This window comes from Pseudonaja textilis, chromosome 3 (assembly GCF_049901715.1).
Source record: "Pseudonaja textilis isolate UNSWEBS1 chromosome 3, rPseTex1.2, whole genome shotgun sequence".
In the NCBI taxonomy this organism is placed as follows: domain Eukaryota; kingdom Metazoa; phylum Chordata; class Lepidosauria; order Squamata; family Elapidae; genus Pseudonaja; species Pseudonaja textilis.
Window position 1 is genome coordinate 726,848 of NC_141992.1, and position 13,474 is coordinate 740,321.

The following is a 13,474-nucleotide window of genomic DNA, read 5'->3' on the forward strand; positions in this document are numbered from 1 at the left end:
GGGGCAGCTCAGCCAGGAGGGTGAGGAGGCCCAGAAGGAGGAGGAGAAGGAGGCCGCGAACAGCCTTCATGGTGCCCGAACAGCAGGAATGCCAGGCTGGGTCGGACGGAAGGACCTTTAACTCCTGCTTTGAGGAAGTGGGAAGATCCCTGGCAGGAACAAGAGGAAGTGGAAGGATGTCGAGATGGCTCATGTTTAGCTGAGGAAAGGGAGGAAAGTCAAGTCCTACACTTAGGCAAGAAAAACCCAAAGGACACATACAGACCGGGGGAAACCAGGCTCAATAGCAGGAACTGGGAGGGGGATCTCGGAGTCTTAGTGGACAACCAGCTAAATAGGAGCCAGCCGTGTGCAGCAGCAGCCAAAAAAGCCAACGCAATCCTAAGTTACATTAACAGAGGGATACAATCGAAATCAAGGGAGGTACTAATATCACTCTATAAAGCCTTAGTAAGGCCACACCTACAGTACTGCATCCAGTTTTGGTCACCACACTATAAAAAAAGATGTGGAGACTCTGGAAAGAGGGCGGAGAAGAGCAACCAGGATGATGAGGGGACTGGAGGCTGAAACATACGATGGACGGTTGCAGGAACTGGGCCTGGCTTTGATGACGGGACTGGAGGCTCAAGCTCTTCTCCAAAGCCCCCGACGGCAGGACAAGGAGCAACGGAGGGAAACCCATCAAGGAGAGAAGCAACCTGGAAGTAAGGAGAAATTTCATGACAGGGAGGACAATTAACCAGTGGAAGTGCTTGCCTCCAGAAGTTGTGGGTGCTTCATCCCTGGAGGCTTCTAAGAAGAGGCTGGACAGACACTTGTCTGAAATAGTATGGGATCTCCTGCTTGCTTAGGGGGCTGGACTAGAAGACCTCTAAGGTCCCTACCAGCTCTGTTCCAATTGCACTGCCATGGTGCACTTAATAAATTTGGCCAGTTGTACCTGCTCATAACCAGAGCCCTGGGTGACCTCGACTGGAACACTTCCGCAGACCAAGTTACGGACAAACCCAAAACTAAACTTTTTAATCCTGCCCGAGAGGAGAGAATTCCACCACCAACTGAATTTAGGGAACTTAATGAAAATCGTTCCGATGAGGAGAATGAAGATTCAGGTTTGTGATTGGGAGTCCTTGGCAGAAGATGCGTGAACACGCAACCCAGCAGGAGGGGAGGTCACTGGAAGGTAAAATCACCAAGCTAAATCTCGCTTCTTTTGGCCACGTCTGGTGGAGGAATTCACAGGAGAGAGCCATTATGGCTGGAAGAGTCAGCAGTAAAAGGAAACCAGGCCCTCAAAGAACATGGTGGCCAGACACCATCAAAGCTGACGCCACCTGAAGCAGAGAAGGACTGAAGGAAGATGGAGAGAAACCACCTGAGCCAGAGAAGTACTAAGAGTTGGAGACAACTGGATGGGTATCATCATCATCATCCACGGTAGGGTTCATCCTGACTTCCTGGATGCCTCCATGTTCCCTCAGCTGTGGGTCACGATCCAGGCCTTGTCCTTGATGTGGCAGGACAGGGACGGATCCTGCGGAGGCTCAGCTGAGACCCTGAAAGGGGTCCATGACCTTCTCAAGATCTCCCTTCCAATAACTTCAGTCATGGGACAGTTTCTCATTCGGACATGAAAGCGTATTTTGTAACCCAGGACCCTGGAAGGAGCAGCAGGAGCAACTCCAGGGCTCCCCTGCTCTGCCCTGCCTGCTTGCAAACACCGGTTGGTGACAGTTATTCCACCCCCTCTTGACATGGGCAAAGCCAACGGTCCGTTGCGTTGAGAAGGAGATCTCGACATCCTTCCACTTCCTCTAGTTCCTGCCCGGGATCTTCCCACTTCCTCAAAGCAGGAGTTAAAGGTCCTTCCGTCCGACCCAGCCTGGCATTCCTGCTGTTCGGGCACCATGAAGGCTGTTCGCGGCCTCCTCCTCCTCCTCCTTCTGGGCCTCCTCACCCTCCTGGCTGAGCTGCCCCCTTCGATGGGACAAAGAGGTAAGTGGGTACCGCCAGCCCCACCCAGCAAATAATCCCAGGGTCAGCGTTCCAAGGAATAGACCAGTGCCAAGCAAAACTGCTGGGCAGGATCCTCTCCAAGGACTGATCTCCCAATCAGGAAGGTGACCGGGAGGGTCCCTCTGGGTCAGTCCCTGCCTGGCGAAGAGCTTCCCGGTTCTTCTCCCTGGCTCTTTGGCACGGTGGCTGGCTGAGGCTGGCCGGAAGAAAGATTACGCAACCCTAACAGAAGAAACAGCCACAAAACCACCTTTTCATCCCTTTGCGTTGGGTTTTCTGCCTTCCCGTCAGTCTCACCTCCTGCGGTTTGCTTGGCAAGGCTCCTCAGAGGGGTTTGCCATCGCCTCTTTCCTAGGGCTGGGGGAGAGCGGCCGGCCCAGGCTGGCTTGGTGACCACGGCAGGACTGGAACTCACGGTCTCCTGCTTTCCCGCCGGGTGCTTTCACCGGGAGGCCGAAATGGCTCCCGCTTGTTCGGTGGGTTCCGCTCACAACCCGCCTCCCGATGCAGCCCAAACCTCCTCCTGGGCCTGCAGGGGGTCAGCAGGATGCGGCCTCCGTGGGACTTGAACTGGTCACTCCCTGCAGCTCCTGTCCCTCCAGGAGACGGGAGGAAGGGAGCGGTCTCTGGTTAGAGAATAAGAGAACAAGCGAGTCAAGGGAAGGGGCCCCTGGAGGTCCTCTAGTCCAACTTCCTGCTCCGGAGAGAATCCCTACCATGCCTACTATTCCAGGAAAACTGCCCAACAGCAGCTGAACTGCGGGGGGAGGATGGGGGGTGCCAGCCTGCCAATGGTGGCTGCCCACCCTCTGCTTGGGGGAAGGTGCTATCTTGCTCCTCTGTATTTGGGGAGGGGTCTGCAGGGCGGAGCAGAGCCAGCAGGAAAGGAGCCTGTCTCCCACTCCCTGAACCCCTTTCCTGATGGGGGGAGGGGGGAGAGACCAAGATGGACCCCCCCCAACCTGCCCACAAGGAGATCCACCTTCCTCTATGATAGAAACCGGGGGGGGGGACATTTCCAGTCCAAGTCAAGAGAGAGGAGCCCACTTACAAAGTCCAGCCCAGGGTCCCAAGAGACCGACTCTAGGAGGAAATAGCTGTGCTTTGCGGGGAACGGCAGAAGGTTTTCCCCCCTCCTTCTTCTTCTCCTTCTTCTCCTCCTCCTCCTTCTCCTTCCTTTTCTTCTTTTGCCACACTATAAAAAAGATGTGGAGACTCTGGAAAAAGTGCAGAGAGGAGCAACCAGGATGATGAGGGGACTGGAGGATGAAACATACGATGAACGGATGCAGGAACCGGGCCTGGCTAGTCTAGGGAAGAGAAGGACCAGGGGAGACCGGGGAGCATCTTCCAGGATTTGAGGGGCTGCCACAGAGAGGAGGAGGAAGGGGTCAAGCTACTCTCCAAACCACCCGAAGGCCAGACAAGGAAGAATGGATGGAAACTGACCAAGGAGAGATTCGATCTGGAAATAAAGAAGAATTTCCTGACAGTGAGAACAATCAACCAACAGAAGTTGCCCTCGGAAGTTGTGGGAGCTTCATCCTTGGAGGCTTCTGAGAAGACACTGGACTGCCATCTGTCAGAAATGGTGTAGGGTCTCCTGCTTGGGCAGGGGGTGGGGGTTGGACTAGATGACCTCCAAGGTCCCTTTCAACTCTTTTGTTCTGTTAAGGTGGGGTCAGCTCCAGCTGGCAAGGCTTCATCCTGGATGCACAGAGAGGCTTCAGCTGCTTGAAGGCCCGGGTGTGGTGGGGGTCCAACTGCAGGAGAATCTCTCATCCTTGGGACCTTCTATTCTGCAGGGAAACCCGGGAGGTGTCCCAGCGGCCCTCCAAGCAGTATTTGCCCCGTCATGTGTAAACATGACGGGGATTGTCCTGGGAAGCAGAAATGTTGCCGTTATGGTTGCATGGTTGTCTGCAAGGATCCTGTCTAAGGTAAGTCCTGCCTCTTGTGCACTTTGCGTAGACCCAGCAGGACGGCCACGTTTGGTCCGCTCGGCTCAGACTTGGTCTGGGCACCTGTGAGTTTCTCTGGGAGGGGGGAGGCTGCCCCATTGCCCCCCTTCTCTCCCCCTCAGGCCCTTCCTCCTGACCTTTGGGTCTCCCTGGCTGTAAGATGAGGCAGGGAGAAGCACCGGAGGCAGAAACCTCATATCCGAATGTTCGTTTTTACAGGGCCACCAACGTGGAGACCTTCCCGGATTGGACCTCCTGTTCCAACTTGACCCAAAGACCCTGCTTCTGCCCTGGACCCCCCTGGAGACCCTCCCCCCAAACCCTACCCTGGGCTCATTCCTTCTTCTCTGCAATAAAGCTTTGGGTCTAGCTGCCCTCTCGGTCTCCGGTGTCTCCTTCGGCCCCTTTGGGGGTTTCCCCTCCTCCCCCGCTCCCCTCGTGCCAGAGGAAGAGGGGCCGAGAGGCAGCGCATCGATCCCCCATGTGGCTTTCCAGAGAGAATGCGCAAGGGGAGCCTCTCTCGGAGCCAGAAACTCAGTCCCCACAAAGGGTTTACTCCAGAGGTCCGTCCAGGAGGGACAGAGAGCCTCCGCTACTCTGGGAACGGCTCCACACAGTGAGAGACAAGGACACAGAGCAGGCAAATGTTCTGTCTTCCCTCAGTCAGAAGAGGAATCAAAGAGAAGCCGCAGGGGAGAAAAACCAGGAAAGGAAAACGGCAGGAAGGACATGAGACGTAAAAGGCGGCTGAGGAGGGTGGTAGATAAGGGCGTGTTTCACCCCTGCGGCCTTAGAACCGTCCGCCCAAAACCTCCTTGGCCTGCCTTGACCTCTTCCTAAGGCCCCGGTCGCTTCCTCGGCCTCAGTCGAAGCCATTAATCCCTCCGTCTCCCAGCAGAGGGGAAAAGACGGTCCCCAGGCGAAAAGAAAGTGGGCCTCGGGGAACCTTCCACCCTTTCCAAGGACTCGAACTCACGGCTGCAACGCCCCCTCCCAGAATAGGGCAGCTGAGGCAGAGGTGGTGGATTCAGCCGGTTCTGACCAGTTCTGGAGAACCGGTAGCGAAAATGTTGAATAGTTCGGAGAACCCGGCAAATCCCACCTGTGATGGGAGATTTGACAGTCTCCTTCCCCTGCCACGCCCACCAAGCCACGCCCACAGAACCGGTAGTAAAAACATTTGAATCCCACCACTGAGCTGAGGGTCTCCCCAAAGCAGATTATCCGATTAGCCGGTTAGCAGATTAGCAGATTAAAGGGACCTTGTAGGTCATCGCGTCCAACCCCCCCCACCTAAGCAGGAGACCCTACACCATTTCTGTCCAATCTCTTCTTGAAAGCCTCCAGGGATGAAGCTCCCACAACTTCCGAGGGCAAATTCTGTTCCATGGGTGGATTGTTCTCCCTGTCAGAAAGTTTCTCCTTGTTTCCAGGTTAAATCTCTCCTTGTTCAGTTTCCATCCATTATTCCTTGTCTGGCCTTCGGGTGCCTTGGAAAATAGCTTGACCCCCTCCTCCTCCTCTCTGGAGCAGCCCCTCAAATATTGGAAGATGCTCTCCTGTCTCCCCTGGTCCTTCTCTTCACCAAACTAGCCAGGCCCAGTTCCTGCAACCGTTTTTCATATGTTTTAGCCTCCAGTCCCCTAATCATCCTGGTTGCTCTTCTCTGCACTTTTTCAAGAGTCTCAACACCTTTTTAGTGTGGGGACCGAAACTGGATGATACTGCAAAATCCTCCTTCCCTCCCCCACCCCACTGACCTGCTTTCCAGCTCCGTTCTCCTGTGCAGGGCAACCAAAGGAGACCCAGCCGATCAGCTGGACTCGATGGGAGGCAGAGGAGAGATGGGGTTGGCAGGGCCATCAGAAGTGGGATTGGCCGGTTCTCCAAACTAGTCAAAATTTCTGCTGCTGGTTCTCCAGAGCCGGTCAGAACCGGCTGAATTCACCTCTGGAAGGCGAGAAAGTTTAATGTCTGTTTCTTCTCAGTGGCTGGAGGGAACCAAGCCAAATCCCTTTGGGAGCAACTTCAAAGAAACTCTTTACATGCCCCTTGGCTCTTTTGATTTCATTGCTGGAGGAAGCCAAAGAGGGACTGGTTTAGAGGAGCCCTCTGGGCTGGCTAGCCCGGGTTCAAATCCCTTGGCTATGGGGCCTGCCTGGCTTTCTTCCCCAGACAAGGAAGTCCTGGAGTCACACACACACACCCCACTGAGCGGCTCTTCCTCCCAGATCGCCCCCTGGTGCCCAGAGGCTGCAGTGACCATCTTGGGTGCTTTGCCCTCTGCTGCCCTCTGCTGCTGAGAATCCATAGGCTTTGGCTCCAATGAAGGAGAATAGTTGCAGGTTAGAGATGAAAGGAGGGGTCCCCGTTGCTCTCGGAGCTTGGTGGTTTCCTCTGAGATCTTTTATTACTCAACTAGGTAACCTCATCAGTGCTGGAGAGGAGGAGGAGGAGGAGGAGGAGGAGAAGAAGAAGAAGAAGAAGGAGAAGGAGAAGGAGAAGGAGAAGGAGAAGAAGGAGGAGGAGGAGGAGGAGGAGGAGGATGAGGATGAGGATGAAGATGACTGTGGGGTCCTTGTTGCTCTCTGAGCTTGGTGGTTTCCTTTCAGATGTTTTATTACTCAACTAGGTTATATCATCAGTGTTGGAAGGGAGGAGGAGGATGTGGTCTTTGCTGCTCTCTGAGCTTGGTGGTTTCCTCCGAGATCTTTTATTACTCAACTAGATAACCTCATCAGTGTTGGAAAGGAGAAGGAGGAGGACGAGGACGATGAGGTCCTTGGTGTTTTCTGAGCTTGGTGGTTTTCTTGCAAATTTTTAATTACTCAGCTAGGTTATATCATCAGTGCTGGAGAGGAGGAGGAGGAGGAGGAGGAGGAGGAGGAGAAGGAGGAGGAAGACTGTGGGGTCCTTGGTGGTCTCTGAGCTGGGTGGTTTCCTTGCTGTTTCATGGCTGAATGAGGGAACATCACCATGGCTAGAAGGGAGGGAGGTTTGACAAGAGGAGGAGGAAGAGGAGGAGGAGGAGGAGGAGGAAAAAGGATGAAGACTGTGGGGTCCTTGGTGGTCTCTGAGCTTGGTGGTTTCTTTTCAGATGTTTTTATTTTATTTATTTATTTTATTTTGTCAAGTGATTATAAGATAACAGGGATAAGTATAAACATAGTTATGAATACAAGAAATAGATACATATAAGAGAAATAAAAGAAACAATAGGACGGGGACGGTGGGCACGTTGGTGCGCTTATGCAGGCCCCCTTACAGGTCTCTTAGGAAAGCGGGGAGGTCAATAGGAGACAGTCCAAGGTTAAAAGTTTTGGGGGTTTATTATTCAACTAGATAAACCTCATCAGTGCTGGAAGGGAGGGGAAGGAGATTAGGGGATTGGAGGCTAAAACATATGAAGAACTGTTGCAGGAATTAGATATGCCTAGTTTAATGAGAAGAATGACTAGGAATGACATGATCGCAATGTTCTAGTACCCGAGGGGCTACCACGGAGAAGAAGGGGTCCCCCTCTCCTCCAAAGCGCCAGAAGGCAGGACAAGAAGCAACAGATAGAAGTTAACCAAGGAGAGAAGCAACCGAGAACTGAAGGCGCTTTTTCAAGAGGCAAAGCTGGACTGAAGAAGCTCCTTGGATGAGAAGCAAAATGTCTTCAAAGAAAAACCAGAAAGTCCAGCTGCCTCTTGGAAAAAAAAGGACCTTTGGGACAACTTTTAAAACGAAGGAGAAGTTTCCTGACAGGACGAGCAATGAACCAGCGGAAGAAGGGAAGTTGCCTCCAGAGGTTGTGGCTGCTCCATCACTGGAGGTTTTCAAGAAGAGATTGGAAAAGGGACTCCTGCCTGAGCAGGGGGTTGGACTAGAAGACCTCCCAGGTCCCTTCCCACTCTCATTCCTTCAAAGGAACCTAGCCTACGCCTTGATCAGCACAGTCTGCCCGAGAAAGTGGGCGAGCCCCCAGGTGCCAAGAGGCCAGCTGCAGGCGCCTTGGGACGCCACGTACAGCAGAAGCTTTGAGAGCGCACGTCCATCCCTGACCTGTTGGGTGGGCCTTCAGCCCATCCACCCCGTGGACTGACGCCTTGTTCGGCTGCGGGAAGCTTCCTTGCTCCGGCTCTTGCAACCCAGAGTTACTCTCAGCCAGCCTGCCTTGCAGAAGATCCGCCAATCTGGAAGTTTGCTGAGGCTCCACAAGACTTTCCCCAGGTAATACTTTCATCTCCCAATATTTGCCTCCAAAAGGAGGCAGCCGGTCCCCCTTTACGCAGGGATTTCCCCCATCTGAGCTTGGTTGTGTTTTTCCTTGCAGAGGATTCGTTACTCAAACTAGGTAACGTCATCAGTACTCATGACCACCTATGATGTTCCCTACTTTGGGTCGTGAAAGGTCTGCAAGAAAACCATAAACAGAAGGACAGACTCAAGATCACGTGGAGGGTTAATTTCACTTTATTAAGGCCACACTTGGAGTACAGCATCCAGTTTTGATTGCCACAATGTAAAAAGGATGTTGGGACTCTAGAAAGAGGGCAGAGAAGAGCAACAAAGAAGATTAGGGGACTAGAGGCTCAAACATATGAAAGAACGGTTGCAGAAACTGGGCCTGGCTAGTTTGATGAAAAGAAGGACTAAGGGTGACATGATAGCAGCCTTCCAAAATCTCAGGGGCTGCCCCAAAGAAGAGGGAGTCAAGCTCTTCTCCAGAGCACCTGAAGGCAGGACAAGAAGCAATAAGGATGGAAACTAGTCAAGGAGAGAAGCGACTTAGAACTAAGGAGGAATTTCCTGACAGACAGAACAATTAACCGGTGGAACAACCTGCCTCCAGAAGTTGTGGAGCTCCAACACTGGAAGTTTTTAAAGGATGTTGGATGACCATTTGTCTGAAGTGATGTAGGGTTTCCTGCCTAGGCAGGGGGTTGGACTAGAAGACCTCCAAGGTCCCTTCCAACTCTGTTATTCTGTTCTAGTCTAAAAACAACTGAGCACCAAGGACCCCACAGGCCTCCTCCTCCTCCTCCTCCTCCTCCCCTTCCTCCTCCTCCCTACTAGACCTGATGATGTTACCTAGTTGGGTAATGAAATGTTTGAAAGAAAACCACCAAGCTCAGAGAGCACCAAGGACCCCACAGGCCTCCTCCTCCTCCTCCTCCTCCCTCCTAGTACTGATGATATTCCCTAGTTGGGTAATGAAACATCACCAGGGACTGGGAGTTCTAGACCTGCCTTAGGTGCTGAATGTTGCATTTGCCTTCGTTGGAAGTATTTGCATTATTTTCAGGCCAATTTTCACTTGTGTCTTTCCTGTTCCTGATTTCTGGGGTGTTAGACATTCTCCTCTTTTGGGTCACCCACAGATTGATCGACATCCCATCCATTGAAATGATTGATAAAAACAAAACAAAACACGGTGGGACCATTTGTCTATGTTTGTTTCCTGCTTTCAAAGAATCAGGTGTTTAGTGTCCGTCCCCCGCAAAAGCCTTTGATCCTCCACCAGGAACAGAAAGTAGGTGCGGTGCCTGACCTAAACCTGGAGTTTCTTCCCTTTGCAAAGGGCCATTTTTACACGCACGATGGACAAGATGTTCTCTTCACTCCCAAGCTACTCAGTTCAAAGACTCCAGAGTCCTCCTACTCTGAGATGCTGTGATCTCTGAATTTAAGCCGTTTCACAGGCAACCTGGAGGGAAATTTCGTTCCCCTGAAGTGGTGTCGGTACTTCTCCACTGTCAAAACCCCCAAGAGGGAATTTTGATCCGGAGCCTCCCTGAAACAGGACTGCGAAAAGCACGGCCAACGGTTTAGATGTTGAGAATTGAACGCTTCCGGTTCGGTTAAGATGCCTTCGCTGAATGCTGAGGAACTTTGCTTTCACTAGAAGAGAATATTTGCACAAACCAGAGGTGATGAATTCATCCGGTTCAGACCGGTTCTTGAGAACCGGTAGCAGAAATTTTGAGTCATTCGGAGAACCGGCCGATCCCACCTCGGACTGGCCCCGCCAATCTCTTCCCTGCCTCCCATTGAGTCCCAGCTGATGGGCTGTGTCTCCTTTGGTTTCCCTGCCCAGGAGAAGGGAGCTGGAAAGCAGGTTGGTGGGGTGGGGAGAGAAGGGGGATCCCCCAAAATATTTGTCGCTGTGCGCAGAGGCTGTCGCTTACTTTAGTCCTGAAACGTCTGCCAGACAACAACCGAGCTCAGAGAGCGCCAAGTACCCCATAGTTCTCCTGAATTGGGACAGGAAATTCTGCTTGGGAAGAGCGGGCTGGACTATAAAATCTCCAAGGTCGCTTCCAGATGGATTCTGGTTCTGATTTGGATTCCTCCTCCTCCTCTTCCTCCACTGCAGAGACCCCACTCCCAGATGTTTGGTAATGAAACGTCTATAAGATCACCATGATCAGGGAGCACCAAGGACCCTATAGCCCTCCTCCTCCTCCTCCTCCTTCTTCTCTTCCTCCTCCTCTTCCTCCACTGCAGAGACCCCACTCCCAGATGTTTGGTAATGAAACACCTGTAAGAGGACTGCCACATTCAGAAAGCACCCAGGAGCTCACAATTCTGTTTTTTGTCCTAGGAATTACTGAGTTTACCAATCGCGCTGTGCACTCAACCCTTGCTTGGTGACTGAACCTTAGCCTGAGCAAGATTTCGATTCTGCTCCTTGTACTCATGACGTCCGTGGCCATGTTCCTTCTCTGGGTTTCCCTGGTCCTCTGGGCTAAGCTCTGCATGACCTCTGGAGACCTTGGTGAGTGAGGTCAGCTGAAGGGGAAGGGAAAAAGGCTGGGGGTGGGGGGTTTCAGACTCCCTCCTTCCTTTCTTTTCCCAGCTTTCGAACCCAGGGCTCCCTTGTTGTACCGACTGGGATTCCAATTTTTTTACTAGCGGTTCCGTGGGCAAAGCTTCATGGTCATGGCTTGGCTTGGTGGTCATGGCAGGGGAAGGAGACTGTAAAATCTCCAGTCAGGTGTGGTATTTGCTGGTTCTCCCAACTACTCGAAATTTCCGCTACCGGTTCTCCGGAACCGGTCTGAACCAGCTGAATACCCACCTCTGCTACTTTCTGTCCAGGAATCTGCATCCTCCCTCCTGACGGAGGCCTCTGCTACAACCTGCGAGAACGGTGGTACTTTGACTACGAGAAGAAGACCTGCCTGCCCTTCTCCTGGACCGGATGCGGAGGAAATGAGAACAATTTCGAGAGCTGGCCTGAATGCCAGAAAGCCTGCAGCCGCTACGGATAAGTGGGGGAGCTGATCCCACCTGGGCGGAGCAGAAGCTGTGGGATCAGACCGTCTAGCAGGGAGTCCTCACTTCAGCTACTTTAAGGCGTGTGGACTTCAACTCCCAGCATTCCCCTGGCAGCAAAGCTGTAATATGTAACCTGCCAATCATAACCATCAAAGACCAGCTTTGATTTAGAATGTATCCCACTTGGTTGCAATGTTCCTTAACACATTTCTTAATGGTTAATTTTTGTTTCATTTGTGAACGTCTGGAATGTCTTTTTGATCCAGCAGAATTAGCACCGTTGATGGTCCCAATTCACTCTACATCTGTTCCCCGACCTTGATCTATATGAGCATATGGAGGGAGGGAGGGAGGGATGAGGAATACATTTATGGATGTGATGACCCAGGGCGTGGCATAAAGGCAACACAGCCAGAGAACAGGTATGAGTCTCTTTATTTGCTCCAACTTGCCTTCAACGTCCCGTTTACTCTCCGGCCTGGAGGAAAGCTCTCCCACAAACCTGCAACAGTCTTTGGCTGCTGACACTCCAGTCCAAATTTTGTAAGCAGACTGACTGCAATTAATCACTCCGGCAGGGCAAGATAATGAATCCAAGAAGAATCACGGTAATAATTCCGGCAAGGCAAGATAAGCACAACAATCATTCAAAGTCAGGAAGAAGCCAGGAATGCAGGCCACAACTCTCAATGCTGGATGAATTTAGCATTTGTTCCTGGAAAATGCCCCTCCCACCTCCCTCCCCAGGTGTGCCTTGTGAAGGGAATCGGGGCCCTTTCCTCCCCCGTAAGCCATGCAACCCACGTTGCTCCCTTCTCCGTTCCTCCCTGTGTGCCCTTGGATGAAGAGGGGATGGGCCTGGGTCTTCATCTGAACCCCCTCTCCCTTGTTCTCCCTCTTCCCAGCTCTGCCCAGCCTGACTTTGCCCTTCCCCAGTTTCCTCCACAGCCAATGGAGCCACACTCCCGCTCCCTGTCAGCTGTTCGTCTTCCCCCTCAAATTCAGACTTCGATGGGGGCATGACAATGGATGGCTGGAGAAAGAGAGAGAGAGAGGGATGGATGGATGGATGGATGGATGGATGGATGGAGAGAGGTAAATAGAGATAAAGGGGTGGATGGGTGGATGGAGAACTGAAAAGGTGGAGAGAGGTAGATGGAGAGGGAGGATAGATAAATGGATGGATGGATGGATGGATGGATGGATAGAGAGAGGTGGGTGGGTGGGAGGATGAATGGATGGATGGTTGATGAAAAGAGAGAGAGAGATGGCTAAATGGAAAGAACTGGGATGGATGGATGGGGAGGGGGCTCATCTTCTAGAAGTGAATTCTTGTGGGGGGGAGAAGAGGCCATAACCCCCACCCACTTTAAAAGATACAGCAATTGCACCTCTTCCCTCTGAACTCTTTTCATTGGTCAACTTGCTTCGTCTTTTGTAGATGGATCTTGTGGCCACCAGAAGAGAAATCTGCCCTTAGTTGCCACACTTTTCATTTTGCGGGGGGGGCACCTGGACTCCAGAAGGAAAGCCCTGGGTGGATTCTGCTCATTGCTAGGGCTTGGATGGACAGGAGGGACACCAAAATCCCTCATCCAATATTCCCAACATGATCATAAGAGATTCTCTTGGCCCCCCAAACGCCCGAGATGACCCCAAGGAGAGTCTCCTGGTTTTGATTCTGGGGTGAAGATTCCCACACCAGAGAACCTGACCATCCCCACCTTGAAAAACACCCTTCCAGGTCATCAGTGGGAGAAAAGGGTGGCAGACGTGGTCTTTCCCCCACACCCCTCCCCCACTGTTCTTCCAAGAGCCAAACTTGGGGAGGTTCTGCAAACCCGCCCATGGGGTTGTCCTTCCATAGAGGTGGGAGGCTGGGGCTCGGGGGGGGATCCAACACGTTGATTCGAACCCTCAACCTTGAACTGGACTGGACAATGGCACGAGAATGTCCTTTGGGGAAGAATCATGGGTGGAAACACCCAGCAGAGGCAGCATCCCATTCCTGGCACTGGGGGGAAATCTCTCTCCCTGGGACAGAGGTCCCCAAACTTGGCAACTTTAAGACTGGTGGACTTCAACTCCCAGAATTCCTCAACCAGCAAAGCTTAGAGTTGTCTTAAAGTTGCCAGGTTTGGAGACCTCCCTCCTAGGGCTAATCTAGAGGTTGTGTCAGCCAGATAAATAATATACAGCATTACACAATGGGACCTGTGTTTGTGATG

General features: G+C 52.3%; 1 protein-coding gene across 1 annotated transcript; it reads left to right on the forward strand.

The window, feature by feature from the left end:
• The first annotated feature begins 10,579 nt into the window (after positions 1-10,579).
• On the forward strand, positions 10,580-11,579 carry LOC113454013 (kunitz-type serine protease inhibitor homolog dendrotoxin I-like). Its single transcript, XM_026725443.2, has 2 exons — positions 10,580-10,743; positions 11,067-11,579. The coding sequence occupies exons 1-2, from the start codon at positions 10,665-10,667 to the stop codon at positions 11,237-11,239; spliced, it is 252 nt and encodes an 83-aa protein (XP_026581228.1). The 5' UTR covers positions 10,580-10,664; the 3' UTR covers positions 11,240-11,579.
• The last annotated feature ends 1,895 nt before the right edge of the window (positions 11,580-13,474 follow it).

Coding starts and splice junctions, on each gene's coding strand:
- LOC113454013 (XM_026725443.2), top strand. CDS start 10,665: ATGACGTCCGTGGCCATGTTCCTTCTCTGGGTTTCCCTGGTCCTCTGG. Junction 10,744..11,066: donor CATGACCTCTGGAGACCTTG/GTGAGTGAGGTC, acceptor CTTTCTGTCCAG/GAATCTGCATCCTCCCTCCT.